Source organism: Manacus candei, unplaced genomic scaffold, assembly GCF_025592945.1.
Source record: "Manacus candei isolate 608988 ecotype Guabito, Panama unplaced genomic scaffold, ASM2559294v1 h1tg000057l, whole genome shotgun sequence".
NCBI classification, from domain to species: Eukaryota; Metazoa; Chordata; class Aves; order Passeriformes; family Pipridae; genus Manacus; species Manacus candei.
In genome coordinates, this window is record NW_026138105.1 from 6,159,696 (window position 1) to 6,179,965 (window position 20,270).

The 20,270-nt window shown below is 49.0% G+C and overlaps 1 protein-coding gene across 7 annotated transcripts in view; it reads right to left on the reverse strand.

Annotated features, from left to right (window-relative positions):
* Positions 1-20,270, reverse strand: part of NFATC2 (nuclear factor of activated T cells 2) — a 90,207-nt gene extending 69,937 nt beyond the window's left edge. For 3 of the 7 annotated variants that reach the window (XM_051802741.1, XM_051802742.1, XM_051802744.1), the window contains exons 1-3: positions 12,168-12,662; positions 3,569-4,598; positions 2,044-2,212 (exon numbers count right to left, since the gene is read on the reverse strand). In XM_051802741.1, coding sequence (XP_051658701.1) covers positions 2,044-2,212; positions 3,569-4,598; positions 12,168-12,306 — 1,338 coding nt within the window. In that variant the 5' untranslated portion in view covers positions 12,307-12,662. Of the gene's footprint in view, positions 1-2,043; positions 2,213-3,568; positions 4,599-12,163; positions 12,663-20,025 lie in introns of those variants that run through there. The other 4 variants (XM_051802745.1, XM_051802743.1, XM_051802746.1 and 1 more) reach the window with 4 other exon arrangements.

The window sequence follows — 20,270 nt, forward strand, 5'->3', positions numbered from 1 at the left end:
CATCAGAAAGATAAACCACAAGATAAGGCCTGGAGGATATGAGATCTGCTGGTCTGTAGCTTCAGAGCACCCAAAAGAAGAAACTTGCATGCAAAATGCAGTTTCCAAAAAAAAAAAAATATTGCAGGCCAACACCTTGCTGCAAAAACCAGCCAACATCTCTTCCTCCAGAAGGTTTAGCTGGTAATTACTCACATGGAGGGTTAATTTTATGGGAAATTCTTTTAAACTCAGATTTTTTTAAAAAAATACATTGTATTTTAGAAAAGGTAATCAAAATAGTGGAAGACCAATTCAACTGCCTTGCAACCAGTTGCCTTTAAGTCATGCAAACCTCCCTCAACACAGCACCCACCTTTTAAAAATCTCTCCTATTTCATTTTCTCTGTTTGCATCTGACAAGATGCAAAAGTTAAAATTCACTCAGGGGAAAGAAGGAGAAAGAAAAAAAAAAAGAAACTTCGAAGCCAAATAACTTCTGACATGAAAGCTTTGGATTTTACCAGCCTCCCCCAGTTTCAAATGTCATAAAACATACAGGTGCAACTATCTCATTGCTCAGCATCCATATGAACCTTGTTATGAACCTTGTTATGTTCAAGTGAACACAAATCCAACAAATACTTCCAGCTTTATAATAAACCTTCAGAAAGAAACTGTCCATATTTTCCCCAGATGCAGGAACAGCTGTGCAGAGGCACATCTGCTTGGGAAACTCATGAGGACATTTGAATTTATAGTTTTAGACCCTGAAGCTTGAAGGCAAATTATGATAAAACTAGGAATATTGGATCCTGCCCCCAACAGAAAATATAAATCCCTCTTTGATTGATATTGATTACAGGAAGGAAACAAATTATTAATATTTCCCCATGTCAAGAGAAACTCCTTCATTGCAGTAAATATCCAGTTGATAGGACTACCTTGGGAAGGTAAATGATACTGTATTTGTAAACAAACAGAGAAGGGAGCAAGTGCTGATTGGCAAGATCATTCCTACATCCAGGTAGGTTCAAACACACCACAGAGGGCTACGAGCTTGTCAGACTCAAACTAAAAAGCCTGCATATATTGAGGTATGGCAAATGTGATTGCTATTTATTATTATCCTGCACCCTTTACTCAAATATCCATTCCATTCATGCAAGTCCAGCTCAACCAAAGTAAACTAAATTCCTTGATTTAACAATTTATGGCTTGATTTTAAAAGGGGCTGAGCCTGCAGGGGAATACTGAACATATGTTTGGAGTTAAGCACAAATCAACCCAGTGAAATTAGTGGTATTGATCACATGATTAAAATTAAGCATAAATGTCAATGTTTCCCTGGTTCATGCAAGTCCTGAGTGTGTCAGGAACATCTGCAGGGTGCACCCCAACTTTGCTCAGGGAAAGCTGTAGCTGTGGCCAACGTGGCCAGGTCCACACATCATCCCCAGCACTATCACACCACCAGCCTGGCTTTGGCTTTCCTGCCCAGAGACATGGGCTGAAACGAGGGGGACATGAGGGAAACAACTGATGTGGCCCCAGATGGCTGTGGCTCCAAAACCCTCCTTCACCGCCGGCAGGAGGACGTGGGGCTGCAGATCTGACACCATCTGCCACTTGTTTCAAATCTGAGTCTGAGAGGTCACTGAGCTACGACGAGTTGGAAAATCAGGCTTGATGTTTGTACATATTGAACCTCATGAAAAGCCTTAGTTTACACAGGAGAGTCTGTTGTCAAGGTAAAACGGGGCTCAGCTGGAATTCAGGATAACCAGGCATCTTATGAGAGCTGGATCACAGGAGGTTTAACACATAGCCAAGGAAAGGTGACAAATACGTTGCCCAAGCTCCTGAGCGTTCACAAGCTAATCCAAACCAACCTTCCAAACATCTTGGACTTCACCACAGTTCAGCTTCAGACCCTTCGAACACATCCACAACCACGCCCAGGTTTCACAGGGTCCTCCCCTTTCAGGGCCAGCCCCCAGCAAGCCCTTCAGAAATGAACTCACTGCCACTTTTGCTCCAGGGAGATGTTCCCCAGTCCCTTACCTGGACCACGGGGTGGCCCCCGGTCGGAGCCTTGACGGCGCCGCGGCTGCCCTCGGTCTCGTAGTGGGCGCGGTGATGGGGCTTCGGCTGCACCTCGATCCGCAGCTCGTAGGAGCCAGACTGGCTGGACAGGGGCCACTCCAGGGGCGGGAGCGACTGAACAGGCAAACTGGGCAGAGAGAGGACACCGCAGTGAAACTCCTGAGCCCTTCATTTCTCAAAGCCCTGACCCCACCTCCCTCCCCGCGCCCCACCGCGGCTGCTCTTGCTGAACCATTTAGGAGTCCGCTGTTAATTCCGACGACATTATGCTGTCCTGCTCACATCTGATCACAAACTCTGCTGAAATTCAGGATGACGACAGTAATTTCTGAGCACCCATCTCCATGCAGAAGAGAATATTTCTTATGCAGAAATACCTGTAGCAGTTTTATTTTTTAAAAGATCCCCCTCTTTTATCTAGCTTTTGCTGCATGTCTTAAACTTTGATCACAGAATACATATTGTGAAATATTAACTCCTTTTACCATTACCTACCGGTCGTGCAAATTAATAACCTTTATGATTTCCATAAATATTAAAATGCACGTGAATAAAATGCTAAATATTCTTACCTGACACTAGTTTTCCTGTTACAAAAATACACAAGGGTTTATAACATGAAATGAATACACTGAAATGTACAACTAGAGCTTGCACTGGATTTCAAATTACTCTTATTTTGGGAGCACAAGCTGCTGCCAGAAACCAGTCTAGTGAGCCAAGGGAAGTCACAGCCTGTGTTCTTTCACTCAGAATTTGTGTATGGCAGGTTGGGAGCAACCTGGAATAATGTCATTGAGGGGACAGCCTCGGTGCTGAGCAGGATGGCAGGGCTGGCAGGGTGGCAGTGGTGACTGGGAGCTGAGTCACACACTTGGCACCCTCGGTCCTGGCAGATTTGCATCCCTCGGGGTCCAGCCCTGCCACTGGTGCCAGACAATGGATGGAGCTGATGAGGGGAGTGCCAATGGCTGAGATTTGGGTTGAGGGACAATTAACAAATTAACCACCAACAATAAATCACTCGGAGTTGATTGAACACTCAGTCTGACTTGAAGCAGTGTCCTCTATTTTGAATCAGGAATTATTTAAAGCATTTTCACCCTTGATGGAAATTTGTAAGTGACTGAATTTACAAAAACAATCCCATCATTTTCTTTAAAAGCAGCAGGATGGCACCAGCTTGTTCAGCCTTTGTCAAGGGCTGTCTGCAGTCTGCTATTGAGACAAATAATTTGGCAATTTGAATTTGCAGTGTACTGTGCTATCAGTGAACCATTTTGGTGATGTTTCTTCCAAATCCAGATTTATTCATCTCTCAGAATCATAATGGACTGGGCCCCCATTAACCAGTGCTGTCCCTGAGCACTTAGCTCTGATCTGCAGTAGGATCTGCCCAAGAAAACACTCCCTAGGGATCATCATGCATGACAGAGGACACCACACATGAGAAAACACATCCCCACAGGAAGGATGTACCTACCTGCAGATAGGGATTGCAGGCACCAGTTGCTTTGTCCAGGATGGAGGTACCAACAGAATTGGTTCTGGGGCTGAGTTTCTCCTGTCCTCCTGCTCACAAGGCCCGTGGAAGTCAACAGTCTGAAAGACGTGACATGAAATGCTGTTTTTGTGGGAAGACATTGATGAAGGATCAGGGCTGGTTTTCCAAATTTTCGTGGGAACACCACAGGAAGGATCCGTAGGAAGGCTGCTCATAGCATCCATGGAAAGAGGAGCGCTGGCCAGCTGTGTGTAAGTAACTGCAGAGTTGTCTTCTCTCAAGGGGATGCGAGGAGAGGATTGTGGAGAGGGGGTCCGTGACTGCCGTGGAGAGGTGGAAGGCAGCTGAGTGCTGTAGAGCTCAGTGCAAGAGTACCTCCGTTTTGCACCTGGTGATGAAGACCTTGAGTTGGGACGGGGTGATGGTGAATGTCGTCCCAAGCAGGTTTCCTCCGTGATGCTTGTTCGTGGTGACATTATTGGAGAGGTTCTAGGAGAATAATGAGTATGGATGTTTTGAAACTGTGGACAAAGGTCATCACTAGGACCATTATTTGGTGAAACACATGGTGACGTGCAAGGAGATACATTTGTCTCTGAAATGAAACTTGCAGAGGAGCCGCTACTAGCTGGGCTCAGACACAGTGGTTCTCTGTAGCCCTCAAAGCCAGGGACAGGCAGGGTAACCCTTGGGCTAGTGGTGGCTGAGTTTGACTGATGTTCTACCAAAAGAACATCTGTGTCTCTGCTGCGGAAGGGACCCCCTGAATGAATCAGTTCATGATATGGAGTAATTTCAATCCTAGGGCTCGGAGCAGAGGCCCCTGCAGCGTTGGCAGGGTGTGTAGGTGTTGTCCCTATGCTACTATCTGGCTGTCCATATCTGCCCATGGGATCTGCAGAAAGGCTAGGAAAAGGCAGGGAGCATGGCTTGAGGCCACAGTCCAAGACATCATGAGCGTATGTAACTCCAGAGGGTGGGCTGTTGGTTTTATGTGGAGTCGGTTCTTCTGGAAAAAGAAGGGTCTCTTTAAGACTATAAATATTATTACAGAAGCTGAGCAATCATGGATTAAAAAAAATGCATATTTATAAACTGGTTGTGATCTGGTATTAGCTTAATATTTGTTTAACTCTTTTTAACTGTAGTTAATGCTTGTGAAAAGTACTGGATTAGCAGCCAGGGAAGTTCAAGTGCTCAGAGCAGGTGCAGCATGGACAGAAGCACTGCAAACACCTCCACACTGCCTGAGCCTGACCTAGAGGGATCACCTGGAAGGGTCAGCAGTGTGTCAGCCTCTCTGCCCATGTCAGTGCTGGCCCTCCTGCTCTTTCTGCCAAATACTCCCCTTGGCAAACTGGGGCGCTGTGACTTTGGTCAAATTTTGTTAACTAGGAGCTGGCCTGAGACCATCACATCACAAAATCACTTCCAAACAGGTCTCTGTAAAACCAAGCGGTTGAGGAACAGCTTTTGGTGAAGGGAGAAAAACCTTTCTTACACAGCCAAGCTCTTCAAGAAACCAACCAAAGCTGAGCTCAAACTATTAAATTAAAAAGCCAGTTCTGTGTGATGATTTGTTTGGCTCCATATAATGTCAGTAAGTTTTGGTGACAGGTTTCACATAAGAATGCACATTCACAAGTATTCGTTAGAAAAAAGAGATAGAAAGGATCCAGCCCCATGGTTACAGGCAATCACATTCCAATTCCAGCCCAACTGGCCAGAGAGGGATTATAAAACACAGAGTAACAGAGAAGTGCTCAGTGCAACCCTCTCTCCTGGTGCAAAAAATCCTCAGTTTTCAGATTCTCATCTTGCAAACTATGCCCAACTTGCAGAGCACAGGGATACTTCCAGGCAACACAGAATTCCCACCAGCATCACTGAGCCCGGTTCTGATCTGATCCCAGAACCCCATCAGGTGCTTAAAGCCAGTGGCATCCAAGAGAATGGAGTCATGCCAGGTATCCCCAGGACAGATCATGTGCATCAGCTCCTGGAGCTTCCCCACCCTAGGAGCTGAATAATATTCATCATCACACAAAAGCATGCAAAGTACTATCAGGATTTTAATATGTTTTTAAAGCTCTCAACATATCCAGCAGGAAATAGCTGAAACAGCTCCACAGTTTGGGATTATGGGCACAGGTCAGTATGTGCCACAGGCGAAGAGGGTTTCATTTAAATATTTAAATAACTGTTCCAGCATTTTCTCTAACTCCTACATGACACGAGAAAATAATGTCAGGCATAATGCCAGGTAGGAGCTGACTGTGCTTTCTGCAATGGCTGCAGAAGTTTGTAGTGAAACTTTTACAGGCAGAGAGATTTTTACTTAATTTCAGGGGGTTTCTGTTTGTTTTCAGGAACTGCTGAGCCTTCATGTTTAGTGGGAAACCCCAAGAGCCAAGCAAACAAACCAACACACAGAATGCCTGTGACAGGAAAGGAGATGCACAGGAGAGTCCAGCCTGCAGATTTCTTAAGGTTCCCTCTGGCTTTTAATCCCAGCACACAGCTGTTTTGGGGATGGGAAAACAGCAACCGAATTCTGAGCCGAACATATTTTTAGCATCGTTGATTTCAGAGCTTTGGCACTCCCAGGAACAGTGTGTCATCCCCATCAGTCAGATCTGACACATCAAGCCCAGATATTGATGCTGAGATTCACTTTTAATAGAACTCGTCACGCCTTCGGCATCAGCAGAGTAACACACCCCCCCCAGACACGCAAAACATCACTCCCACTGCTCTAGGCACAACCCCCCCGATTCCAGCTGATGCAAGGGAGCAAAAACAGCACCAAACACAGTGAGGCTTGGTGCCAGGGCTTAGGGCAGGATGTGTGCAGTGACCAGCAATTGCAGAAAAATTCTCAAGGCTGAACAGCTTCACGTCAAGGAATGGGCAACCCTTTCAACACACCCACAGCTGAAGCTGCCCCCATCGAACACTTAAACTGCTTTATCTGTGCCAGAAACACAGACAGCAGGTAAAGAACTAAAACTCCTCAGAGTATCATCAGCAAAGCCAGTGTAGGTAGATTCACGTTGAAGGATTTGGGAAAAGCAAACATGTATTTCTATGTGCACATGTAATTTTTAAAGTCTTCTGAATAACAAACAAACATCACCACCCACTGCCCACTAAAAACTGGGCTTTAGATAACCTACATTTTCTTTGCTTATCCCTGTAATATTGTGTTTAAAAGAGCACTTTCACCCTTGGCATTCACCCTCCCAGAGGATCCACGCTCCAGATATTAATCACAACGTTTACACACAACAGCAAGCCACAGCGTGCCCTTGCCTTCACGGGAAGAGCTCCACAGAGCTCCTTGGTCCTGCAACTTGGGACAGCTCACCCAGGCCACAGCCCCTGGCCAAGCAGACACCCACAGCTTCTGGACAGCAACAATATTTACTTTCCCCCCACATGGCAAATTCATCAATAAAGCAGGACCGTGGGCAAAGCTGCAGACAAAACCTCAGGGAACGGCTCCAGGCGGCGATGCCCAGGGGCTGCGGCTCAGGCAGGGGAGAGGCTGCCGACCCTGACTCATCGGCACGGCTTCGTCAGGAGCCAGGCTTGGGGGGTTTGGGGAGGTCTCCCGAGCGAGTCCCAGCCCTGCAGAACTCCAGAGGTACAATGAAATCACTGTCCCGGCTGCTGCTGCCCACGCCGGTGACGTCACGGTCTGTCACCATGGAGACGGCGGTGATGCTGCAGCTCTGACCTCACCGGGGAGGCAAAAAGGGGCACAGGGGTGAAACGGCAACTGCTGCTCTCAGAAATAAACGGCTCTGCCACCGACATCAGGAGAAATTCTGCTTTTTGCTTCAGCAGGAGGGGACTGGCTACTCTGCTCCTGGCCAAGTTGGCTAAGGCAGGCTGGAGTTAGGAATCTGCTCCAGGAGAGGACAGACCAGAGCCAACACCCCAGCCTCCCCAGGCAAGGAGCACCACCAGGAGTTTGCTTTTGTAAACAGGGTCAAGCTCCTGCGTTTGAGAGGGGGCAGACGGGGGAAGATGCTCCCCAGAGGTGCAGGTTTTGCACCCAAGGCTGTGACGCCTTCAACAGTTCATCCATTCCTGCATATTGCATCCCAAAACACAGACTGAAATACTCCAGCAAAGGACTGTCCTCTTCACTGCTTTTGTGATGGACATCTCAGCAAACACCACAGCAGCCTCAGCACAGCTCCCCTGCATGGGCAGTTACAGCACTTTCCCATCTCCCTTCACTCAGGCATTCCCAGCCTGAGGTTTCACTGCTGAATCACCCTCTGATTCAGTACCAAAATATCCTTCTGGTTTGACAGTGGGTTAAAAGAAAGCAAGTTTCTCACCCAGACAGCACTGACACCTCCTCACATTCTCTTTCAGCTTTACTGTCAGCAAACAGCCTACCCTGCATCACTCATGTCCCTTACCTAGAACAGTCTGAGCCCCAAGCCCCCTAGGATCCCACCCAAACTGCCTCCAAGCTGTCAGCTCTCTTTTCCCCTTTTTTTCTGTAGCATTTACCTGGTTGCTAGTTCACAAGACCACCTCTCCCTCTCTCTCCCCACAACAGGGAATGGAAGCAGAGCTACTGTATTGCAAATAACCAACAAATCAGCTCCTCTAGACAGGTCCAGGAAGGGTGCAGGCAGCTCCCCCAGCCCTCTGGAAGCTGGGCAGCCTGCCCAGGTGGGTACCTCAGGACTGCCCTTAGAACCCAAGAGTGAAATCACAGGTGGAAAAGATCAAGGGATTTAAGTTTCAAAGGATTCAAGTCTTGATCTATAAAACTCCTTTTCACATACCTCTGAGAGGCAGAAAGGAAAACCCTGCTGGGTCCTGCCAGGATCCAGAGATCCCTCAAGCCCAGGACCACACCAGTGTGTGCATAGGCGGCTCTGTGAGGACCACCCTCCCCTGCTTTAAAACAAGGCAGTTACTTCAAAGTCATCCAGTCAGCCAAATATGACCTTGCCAATTAGCATGAAATTAGGGAATAAAAGATCACCCAAGCAACTGCATTCCACGCTGGGTTTATCCAAACCATCATCTAGGAAAAGCTAAAGATAGACACGTGCAGGACAAGGGAGGGCAGGGGCTGAAGTTTGGTTTTGACCTCATATCCTCTTGCTGCAGTGCAGCTCCTGGGATTTAAATGGAGTTCCTTATTTGCATAAGTAAAAGAGCCAATTTTTTTCTTAATTAACTTGCTCATTGTCATTTGAAGGGACCAGTGCAGAGCTCTTTTGCATTTTTCAAAAGCCGGGTTGTCTGTTATTTACACAAACTGCTTGGAAGCTCCAAGTGAGAGCTGGTTTCCTGAGTGAAATCTGGAATTCTCTGCTAGATGTGCATATTTGTTTCTTTACGGCAGGGCTGAACACTGCCTCCTGTGTTCCTGAGCCAGGACCCAGCTGCAGGCACTTTCAGTTTTTTCCCTTTTAATAGCTTTGCATCTGGGAGAAAAAAAAATGAACAGGCAAATTATACAGGGCTTGACACCTACAAGACGTGGCAATGTCCCTGGGAGCCTGTCTACATACAAACAAGCATTTAGAGGAATATTAATATTTATGGATGCTCCCTGCTTCCCCTCTCTGTGTTATATATACACAGACTTTGTAGATTCATGTCACCAGATGCAATGTAAGAGTCTGCTGAGCTACAGCAAGGGCTTGAGCCCACGAGAAAATACTCTTTCCCATCTGCAGTCTCACCTGTTGTCTCAGGGCAGGATTTTGTCTGGAATCTTATTTAAGGATAAGTTTTGGTTGAATTTTCAAAACACCTCTCAGAGGATCAACTCCCAGAAGGGTTAACCTCAAAAATTAAAAATTATGTGACAGCCTTACCTGTCAGCAGATCATCACAGAGTGAACACCACAAAACTACATGAAGGAAGCTGCTGAAGCAGAGCAGCTTTTCAGTATTTTGTCTGTCATAGTGGCCAACAACAGGTATTAGGGAAGAATACACAAAGCAGTTATCAGAACTTACTCATCAGGGAGCTCTCTTTGTAGGAGCTCATTTTTAAATGCTCATTAACTCTCTGTCAATCTTCTGCACGGAGAAACAAAGATATGCAGCACCTGCCATGCTTAAAATAAGCTAAAACTTGGGATATCACTAGCAACACCTGCACAGGTAACTCTCAAGGGAATGCATCTAACACTTTATTTTAAAAGGAGACAGAAAACTTCCTCAATGGCCAAGTGAAATCCCAGCTTCAACTTAACAGCACAGGATACCTGCCCTGCCCACACTCCCCAAATCCTGTTCACCTGGGCACACGGAGTTCAGCAGGTGTTTCTCATTTGCAAATGCTGAGAAGATAATTGCTAATTAAAGTCTGGCAAGTAAGGGGAGAAGGCCTAGGGAAAAGGGCACTTTGTACAGCACTTCTGCTTTTGGAAATGGTTGGCTTAGAGAGGAATATTTAATATTAATAATATTGACTGTAGGACTTTTATTTACCCTTCTTTTCCCTGCTGCTTTTATAGCAGTTCCATGCTCCTGTTGTCTCAGGCACACTTAAGCACTACTGAACACCAGCCACTTTCAGCAACGATATTTCTGGCATTGCCATGGCAACAAGTTGTGATATAGATCCTACTTTTAAAACACAAGTTTGGGTGGATACTGCCAAATCCCAACCTTTAAAAAAAATTCCTATCAGAAATAAACTTTCATCCCAGTCCATTCCTAGAGCCTCAAATTTCCTTTTCCCTCCCCTTTATTTTTTTTTTTTTTAATTTAAAAAACCCCTTTTAGCATGCTCACAGAGATTTGCTATTAGAGGACTTGTCGTGAGCAGTGGGTGGAGCAGCCCGGGCCGTGAGGACACCAGAGCCTCTTTCAAACCAGCTCTGAATGTAGGAACCAGACTGAAGTGCTGGGATCCACAGACACTCCTATGGTTTTGGTTCCACTTTGAATCCTCCTCTGAAAAAGGCCTTGTTTTCTCAAGTGCAGTTCAGACGAGGCCAGAATCGCACACGAACAATGAGCATCATTTACCACCGGCATGTGGATAAAGTCCTTCCTCAAAATGTGAACATTTTCTGTTCTCCTGTAAACATGCTTTAATCTTTTCTACATTAAAGGTCACGGATGTATACTGGATTGCTTACAGACTCTAGCTGGTGCCTTTTCAAAGCCAGGGAGAATGTTCTCCAGATCACAATGCTGGTATATATGGTTGTGATCTTTTTCTTTTTTTTATGCTAATGATTTCCATATTTGGAACAAACAAAATTACTACTAATTACGGTTTCCAGTAATTCAAATGTGGAGAAAGCAGGCTCAAGAAGGAAGTTACTTCTACAACAAGCATATACTGCTCTGCATTTATGTGGTTTGAAGATTAAACTTTCTACACTCCGCCTACGTACTATTATATTCTGTAGAACTTCCCACTTAAGGCTTCACAGCAATACTGCTTACTATAATAGATGTGAACAAATCAGCATCTGAAGCTTTCACTGAGATTTAATGTATTTTCATTAAAATCACTGACCATCGTGGACATATTTTAGCACAATTTGATCTACTTGAAAGAAAATTCAGCTTTGTGCATCTGATGACATTAACCAGCCCGAGTTTTGATGCTGGTGCACATCTGTATATTTAAACAAGGACACAAAGAATAAACCTCACTAATAACTCTGTTTCACTAATGTTACCATGAGGCCTCAAAGGTCTCATCCTGCACCATCCTCGAGGAACACAACATCTCTGTTCAGATGCCCTAGAGAAATGCCACCTGTCCACCGTGCAGAATCCAAATGAATGTATCTTAGGAACAATATCCCAGCAATTCATTCCTCCGGGTCCTCTTTCTTTCAGCTTTTTCTGGTTTACACATATCTGTATTTTATGGGTAAGGAAGTACCACTTTTTACTATCATCAACAGATAGAATTATCATTTAGGAAGTCAGGGAGCACTTGGCACAGTGCTTTTAATATCACAGCATAAGCTCAGAGAAGTAGAAGAGTCAGCAGATCTTTTTTTTTCTTAATTTTAACTTAAGCTTATGGTGTTTGGACCCAAACTGGAAACCAGATCTACCCAGCTCCCTGCCATCCAAACTCGTGGCAGGTAATTAACTCCTCGGGACTCTAAGCCCCAGTGCCTGAACGGCCTTTTTGAGTTTCCAGAACACGCTCTAGCACGATGACGATGATGGTCACAAGGCGACCAACTGAGCCGAGCTCCTTTGCCTCGCCTTTGGCAGCTGCGCTCATTCCCGGGTGCAAAACTTTGGGACCAACAGGAGCTCCCCCAGCCGCTTTCAGACGGTGCAGCACGGGATGGGGACCGAGCAGTGACCGTCCGCAAGCACCTGCCGGGCAAAGCAGCCCCGCCAAACCCGAACCGCCCGGCCCCGACCTGCGCCGGGCCCGCCGAGCAGCGCATCGCCGGCACCCACCGCCCGGCCCCGGGCAGGACAGGTCAGGGCAGAGCCCGGCGGTGCCCTCCGAGGAGCTGCCGAGGGCGCAGCAGCGCCCGGCCCGGCCCCGCCGCCCCGTCGGGGCGCGGCCGCGGCTCCTCCTCGGCGGCTCCTCACCAACCTTCGATCGGCTTCAGGTAGTCGTAGTCGAAGAGGATGGAGAAGTCAAACTCCTCCTGCGGGCTGCCCGGCCGTGCCGTGCCGGGGCCGGGCCCGGGGTCCCCGTCCTGCGGGCCGGGCTCGGGGGCCGGGGCGCTCATGGCGGTAGCGCCCGCGGGCAGCGGCGGAGCGGAGCGGAGCCCGCCCGGTGTCGAGGGCACCCCGAGTGCAGCCGCCGCGACCCCCGGCGGTGTCCTTCCAAGTGCGAGTGCGGAGTCAGAGGGCAGGAAATAAAAGAGGAATAAAGCTGGTAAAACGACAAAAAAAAAAGCAAAAAAGCTGTGCTGGCGGAGGGCGCGGCGGGCGCGGGTGCCCCCGACGGCGGGTGCGGGCGGCGAGCCCGGCGGCGGCACACGAGGGGCCGAGCGGTGGCAGCTTCCTGCTCCGGGCAGCCACCTGCCGCCGGGGCCGCCCCCGGGAGGAGGAGCCGGGACCGGCCCGGGCAGCACCGCACCGGCCCCGCCGCACCGGCGGCACCACACCGGCAGCGCGGCCCGCGGGGTCGCGGTGGGAGCGAGGAGGAGAGGGTCTGAGGTCAGGGGAGGTGGCAAGGACATGGAAGAAGCAGGGCTGCGAGGGAAGTAACAGGCCTGCCCAGGCATGGGAGCCCCAGAAATGATACCCTGTTGGGTGGGCATCTCTGCCCTGCTTCCCCATGTGGGGCATTACTTGCTGCCTCGCACTTGGCACTCCTCCTGAGCAGTCAAGCCCCTTTCTGTTGATGTTTCCAGGGTCTCCAGCAGCTCCAGGCAGTCCAGGTGCTGCCCTTGCCTTCTCCAGGCTTCATTTGTGATGAACCATGTGCTCCTGCCTCCCATTGCAGGCTGCAGCCAGGGCAGCAGCAGGCAGGTTTCTGCAGTCACAGGCCTTAACTGGAGCACCCTTAGAGACATCAAGTCCATCATGCACAAAGCCTCTGTTCTCCTCCTGCCTTGCTCACAAACAACATTTCAGAGAATGGGCTCTCTCCACGTTCCCTGCTGACCACACTGCTGGTGCTGCCAGCTTGCCCAGGTCCCCTCAGCCACCTCCACCACATTGACTCTATTCATCAGCATCTTCCCCTGGCCCTGCACAGGGTGCTGGTCGCTGCCTCCAGGCAGCCTCCTACCCCTCTGATGGCTGCTACAACCACCAGTGACTTCACTCGTGGGTAACTGGAGACCCTAAATTTGTGTATTCAGAGGATCTGTGGTCAGAAGGCTGTTCCCTTGCACATACCTGTTTGTATGGTGCCCTTTATTAGCGTACAGATGGCTGTCATCAGGTTTGCGAGTTTGAAAAATGCTCTTAGTCTGTAGACAGGGCAGGGAGGCAAAGGCAGGGGGACCAAGATCATTAAAAAAGTATTTTGGTGTTTACTTCAGCTTGTTTTTATTTGCTAAGCCTGTCAGCACGGCAGCATTAACTACATGACAAATCTGACCCCACATTACTTGTCTAAGTTCACAGAAAGTCTGTTCTAGAGCACACATGAACCAGCATCTCTATATTTGGGCTTATACCCTGTCACCTTTCTCATTAGTGTGTCCAGCCAATTAATGACAAATTGCCTTCTCGTCACACTCTTTTGCTCTATCCTTTGCTAGTCCAGAGGGCAAGAACTCAGGCTTTTCCTACAGTTTGAAATCAGTTTCAACATTGAGCTTCTACTGGCCCAGTACTGGCCAGTCAGCCAAGGGAGTTACTGGGAGGCATCAGAGGCACCTGTGGGTGAGGAGAAACACCACAGAGGGCTGGAGCTGAAAGGGGAGTCAGGGGGCAGCAACACCTGCTGTGGGGCTGCAGGAGGGCAGACGGGCAGCAGTCACACTGGAATCAGACCTTGTGGCAATAATTTGTCACTAGGAAGTGCCAAGGGATAGAGAAACCTGACTGTCAGAAAGGGCAAGTGATCCTGCAGATGGGATGTGCCAGGGTGTTTACTGAGGTATTTACAGAAGGAGATGGTAAGCTGGAAATAGGGGGAACCCTGCTGGTATATTCACAGAATCAACTCTATACATTCACTCCATACATTTCCCACTGAAGAGCAATTTAAATGGAGCAATTTAAAAACCATTGTTCCAAATTCACAGCACTGGATTAGTAAGTGATGTCAGAGCTGTCAATGCCAAGCTTTAACGCAGTGGAGACTGAAAGGATAACATTTTTTCTCATTAATGCATAATATACATAGTAACACAATGGCTTCCTTGGATCTAACTACTTGAACTTTCTCCTGCAAACAGTGCCAAAGCCACCCGGGATGGAGCTTTGCTGGGTGCCAGTGGCCAGCACACAGCCCCGCAGGGTGTGCACACGTGTGTGTGAGCAGTGTGGAAGGACCATAGGCTGTGTCCAGCCCTTGGCCACATGATGCTGCTTCCTGACTCCTGCTCCTTGCTCCGTGCTGGAGCAAGGGACTGCTGGAGCCTGTTTTGGAAAGGATCCAGTGCTCGCTCTGTGGTTGAGCTGGAGACCACAGCTCAAGGCTACCTCATCTGCCGCAGCGATTCCCAGCCTACACGAAGCGCTGGCTCTGCAGCTCCCGAGTGTCTCCCTCAGACAGAGCCGGGGCTCTGCTGCCGCCGGGACAGACGGGGGAGCCGGAGCAGCCGGTCATTAGCGGTCTTGGGACTGACATCCACAAATGAGGCCACCCCAGAAAGCTGCACATGGGGTTGAGCTCTTACCCTCAGGAACGTGAGGCTCTTTGGGGAACTCGTGCTGCTCTGTCTGAGGGCTTGATTTGTTCTGAATTGTTTAAGCATATATTAAATTGGACTATTTATATCTGTTGTACAATGATCCTTACCGTGTGCTGAGTGCTGGCCTTTTATCATTGGCCCTTCTGTTTAAAATTCATTAGGAAAACCAAATATACTTGCTGATCTTGGCTGAGCATTAAAGAGAGCTGTCACCCTTGCAGCTAACAGCACACGGAGCACAATTGGAGAGCATCAATTGTATCAACCACAAAAAGAAACTATATGAACAATAACATTGGGCTTTTAAAGTGACACGTGGGTGACTGGCAGGAGAGCATGGGGAAACGACCCCAACTCCTGCTCAGTCTTTTTCCCATCCCTTATTTCTGAGCTTGCCTGCAATCCATTAAGCATGTGAAGTTTCAAACTTATCCCCAGCTACTCCTAGAATTAGTAATACTCAACAAATGGAATATGTACCTTTTGCTTTCCAAAACGACCATGTCATGCGAAATAGTTTCGCTGCTAATACACGTAATCATAAATTCTGACACTGGCGAGGAATTAGGGCGACAAGGCAGCAATGAGAAAAGTGTTAGAGAAATGTAGGAATTAGCTCAGCTTATAGGATTCAACTTTTTTTGCCCAGCAGACAACCTGACAGATGTCAAGGAGCAAGAGCGACCAGGCATCGATTGACTGGACTCCCCCCACTCCCTCCTGCAGCTCTCAGGGCACGTAAGGACACTGGGCCCATAGGATCACTGTGGCATAACCTGTAGGAATGACAGTTTCCACATGCTCTGAGTGCACAGAGATGTGAGTTCTAATGCTCTACACTGTTGGCTGTGTTTGAATCCATCAATGCATTATTTCAAGGAGAAATGGTACAAATCCACAAAATACAGATCTGGCCTAAATATTAGAGGTACATGAAGCAGCTGCAGAATTCAGTTCAAGGGACAGGTGTCATTTCTGGAACCCTCCAGAGGCTGTGTTGTTTAGTTTAGACCAAAATCAGACTCTCAAGCCCATAATGAGAATAAAACATTGTAAATGGTTTTAGCTGTTAATAACTACATAAGTGACAAATACTACCCACAGTCTGTCATTAATAATTAACAATGAAAAAAAGGCAGGGAAGCTACTAGACTTAAATAGACTGTGGGCTCTTCAGCTCAATACACACACTCAGAAAAATCATCAGGCCACTCCAAATCAAGGGGAAAAACCCAAACAACATGACCAACACTTCCCAATGCTTGTTTTCCATTAGGGCTGGAGTGGAAGGCTGGAATACAGTGTCCAAAGACAGGAAATAATGGTTGGTTTCCCTAAATCTCAATCTTTCTCGTATCAGAAACACTTTCTTTCTACAAGGACCCTCCATGTATTTCTCCTGTTACTGCTGTCAGAAGGCCAACATGGCCCCAACTGTTGGCCCCTGCTCACAGCTCCACTTGGGCTCACAGCACCCACTGGAGATCTGGGAGTCAGCGTTAACTCCCGGGTTTTATTCTGTAAAGCTTTGTCATGAGCCAAAAAGGTGTTTCAAGAACTGAAGCAAAGTCTGTCCTTGGCAGCATTAACAAAAATTGCAGCCACGTATACTTGCAGCAGGCTCCACACAGAGCAGAACTGGAAATACACTGTGCTGCCATTTCAGGGAACTGGAGAATGGAAGGAGTCCTTTTCCACATAGTTGGATCACTGCTTGCCCTTGGCAGGGCTGTGCCTCAATAAACTTTAAAAGTATGTGAATACTGGACTGCCCAGGTACTAGGGGACAGGGAATCCAAAAACAAAGCTAAGAAGGAGTAGTTTCTAGTGTAATACAAACTGTGACTTAAAAAGTACTTAACATATTTCTCAGGGTTTAAATGTACTGCAAATGTAATTTATCATTTATTATTTTCATTTCATTTTGTTATTATACTGTCCCACTGTATTCCCTGTACCAATAACTTTACTACAGCAAGGGATCAGAGGATGCCCCAAGCTGAAGAAAGTTTTATATGATCTTCTCAGAGATATGGTGACTGTGCTAATTATTATGTGGCCCCACACAAAATGTAATTTAAACTGAATCTGTAATACTGGTATACTTTAATTTTAAACCTTTTAACAGCAAAAGAGGTAAAGTGGATTAAGAATGCTGCTTGTCTATTTAGCAGCTAAAACCCAAAGAAAATATGAGTCAATGCTGTCTTAAAAATCTAAGTGTTCTAATGGTGTATGTGGCAGGCATTAGAAATTTAACAGGCAACTAAAACTTGCACGTGGACTGAATCCAAGCTCTTTAAAATGAGCTCAGACTGTGAGTGACTAGTTGCTTGGTCTGGAGTGTGGGGAGTGCTATTAGAGAAAAAAAAAAAGGAGGGAGAGAAAAGGGAGAAATATCTGGTAGTTCCTCTGAGAGGCACACATGCACACACACTGCTATTCAGTTTTGGGGTGAGGCTGAGTCAGAGATATTACCCCCCAATTTCAGGCTTAAAGTGGTTTGGCAATAAAGGACAATGGAAAAATTGCTCATATCTCTATGTTCCCATTAAGTTCTGAAGTCTGCTGTGCAAACCAAAGGAATGCACATATCATAGTTTTAAAAAAAATAGATTAAACCAGTAGTGGAAAAGAAGTTCTAGGATATTATTATCCTTGGCTATTTTTAAAAAAAAAAGAATGATGAAACATTTCACTTAGAATATCTACTGGAATGTTATAAAAGAGCGCTCCAGTTATGTCAGTGTCCCATCTGTGAATGTGATTCCTGCCCTGTATGAGAGACTCTGAAATCATTTGCTGACTGTAGCTGGTGTAACTGTGTCCCACAGGACAGGCTGACTGATAGAAAGGGGCTGCTTCAAGGGACAGAGCATTCACAGATGTGAGACCATAAGATGACACAGGGACTCATGGTTACCTGGTCAAAATCCCTGCTGCAGCTGACCCGTGCAGAAGCACAGCTTGGGAAGCAAAACTACTGAAGCAGCTTTTTGCTGGCAGGGTTTTAGGCTATGGAGAGCCTTCATTCCTCAGTCCGAGCCTGCTCTAATCATAAAAGGGGATGAGGACTTAAAATTATTAACACATCATCATTTACACACCCTGTATTAATAAGACTCTTACACTTTGTTGTGGGTGCAGAAATCCTCCCAAAGCCTGAGACTGATCCCAAAAATGTCATGTGCTATTAACCCCTTGCTGCTTTTCCTTCGTGGAAATGTTGGGAGCAGCCTCGTAACACGAAGGCAAGTCAGTGGCAGGGTCTGCTCCAATCACCCCTGCACCACTGATAGAAGCATTTTGCATAAAAGGGAAAAATACCTTCTGGGACCCAGGAGCACCTCTAGCCTCTGTGGTCCAACTGACTGCACTGCTCAGCTGGCTACTGTGATCTCAAACATTTCACCTGGAAATAAAAGTAATAAATCAGTGCTTTTCATTTTGGGCTGTGACTGCAGGGCTCTGGGGAACAGATAGCTGCACAGCACTGGAAGGAGTTGTGGTGCTGTCACTGGAGAGCTGCCCTGTGCTTTGATCCACTCCTATCCTGTGGCAGGTGAAATCAGGATCACTGAGAAGAGCAAGAAGTCTCCTCATTCCCTTTGCTGCTCTCTGCAGCAAAATAACTTCCACAGGGTGTTGTGAGAGTGACTAAGAACAGATGGAGCACTCAGGAGAGAGAGAGTTTTGTCTGGAGAAAGCAGAGGAGACACGAGGCAGGGCAATGGCCTGATCCTAAGGCGGTATAAAGCCACTCAGAGTCTTTCCATTGGCTTGTCCGAGAATTGGAGCTCTCGGATGATCCCCTTTGGGTGTAGGTGTTAACGAGTGTGTTTTGGCAGGTACCCGGGGAGCTCGCTACCCGGGCAGGAGAAAACAAACAGCCGCTACTAAGGGCCCTTCAAAGGCAGCCCTGCGGTACTCGGCTCGTCCCCTGGATCCCGCACACCCTCCGCCGGCCCCGGGCGGCTCTGACTCAGCGGCCGAGCGGCGGTGCCAGCGCGGGCGGGGGAATCGAGGATGGAGCGGGTGGATGGAAGAGCGCTTCCCTACTCCACCTCCTGCGCCTTCTCCTCGGCCCGGCAGCCCAGTCAAAACCCAACTCACCTGCGCCTGCCGCCCGGCCGGCGGGCTCAGCGCACCCCAAGCACCCCGGGGGAGCGGCCGGGCCGCCCGGGCAGGGACTGCGGGGCCCGGCGGGGGCAGCCGGGCTCGCTGGTCCACGGGTGCGATACAGGAGCCGGGCTGCGGGCGGCGAGGGCTTTCCCCGCGCGGAGCATCCTCCGCACGGATCGCCCGCTGGTGGCCACGCCGACCCCGAGAGCCCCCTCCCCAGCACTGCCCGCAGAGGTACCCCCTGCCCCGCTCCGTGCGAGCCTGCAGCCCCCTCCGCCTTCCCTCGCGTGGCCCTCCCCACGGGGCCCGCGGAGGATGCCGGAGGAGCCGCAGCCGCCCCGTCCCCGAGCTGGCAGCGGGGAGACCGGCGCTGCGGAGGGGGGTCGTGGCTCGGGTCGGGGCGGCCGCGCGGGGGGCGCGCACGGGGCTGACAGCGGGACAGGCTCCTCCTCTCGCCGCGCTTAACTCTTGCCTCCACCGGCCCCGCGCAGCGCGGCCGGAGCCCCCCGCCCCCGAGCCCCCCGCCCCGCCGCTCGGCCCTTCCGCGCCCGCCCCGCGGGGGCACCGACCCGGCGGGACCCGCGGGCACCGCGCGGGCGGCGCGGCCGCGCAGCCCCGGCCCGGCCCCTGAGCTCCGCCGGGCCCCGGGAAGCCGCTGCGACGCCCCGGGCCCCCGACCTGGCAGGAGGCGGAAGGGTTAAGCGGCCGGGTTAGTCAGCGAGACTCCTGGGGTGATGGCTTGGAAGAGGAGAGTCCCTCTGGCTGGAGTTTAAAGGAGGCTCCTCCAGACAGATTTGTACCGCCGTGGCGGAGCGCTTCAAACCAAACCAAACATAAAGCCAGTCCAGTCCCTTCCCCGAGCGACTTTCTCGCCATGAACCCCCTCCTGCCCACCCAGCCTGCGGTCGGACAAACCCCCGGGCCAGGGAGGGACCTGCCGAGCCCCGGGGAGGGGAACGCACACGGGGGCACACACAGCACACAGACACCGCAGCAGTCAGACCCTACCTTGATCCATAGACCTCATGATGTGGTGGTAGTGTACCAGCCTGCAGGCAGTTTCTCGCTGCATCGGGAATTAAAAAAAAAAAAAAAAAAATCAATAGCAAGAAAAAAATTATTAAAAAAAAAAAAAAGGAAAAAAAAAAATCTTCTTTAAACCATGTTCAACGAGTGCCGCCCGGACAGAGGGAACCCCTCTTGCTCGCCTCCTTAGTGAGTGTTTGGAGGTGCAAAGAGGGATCCGAACTGGG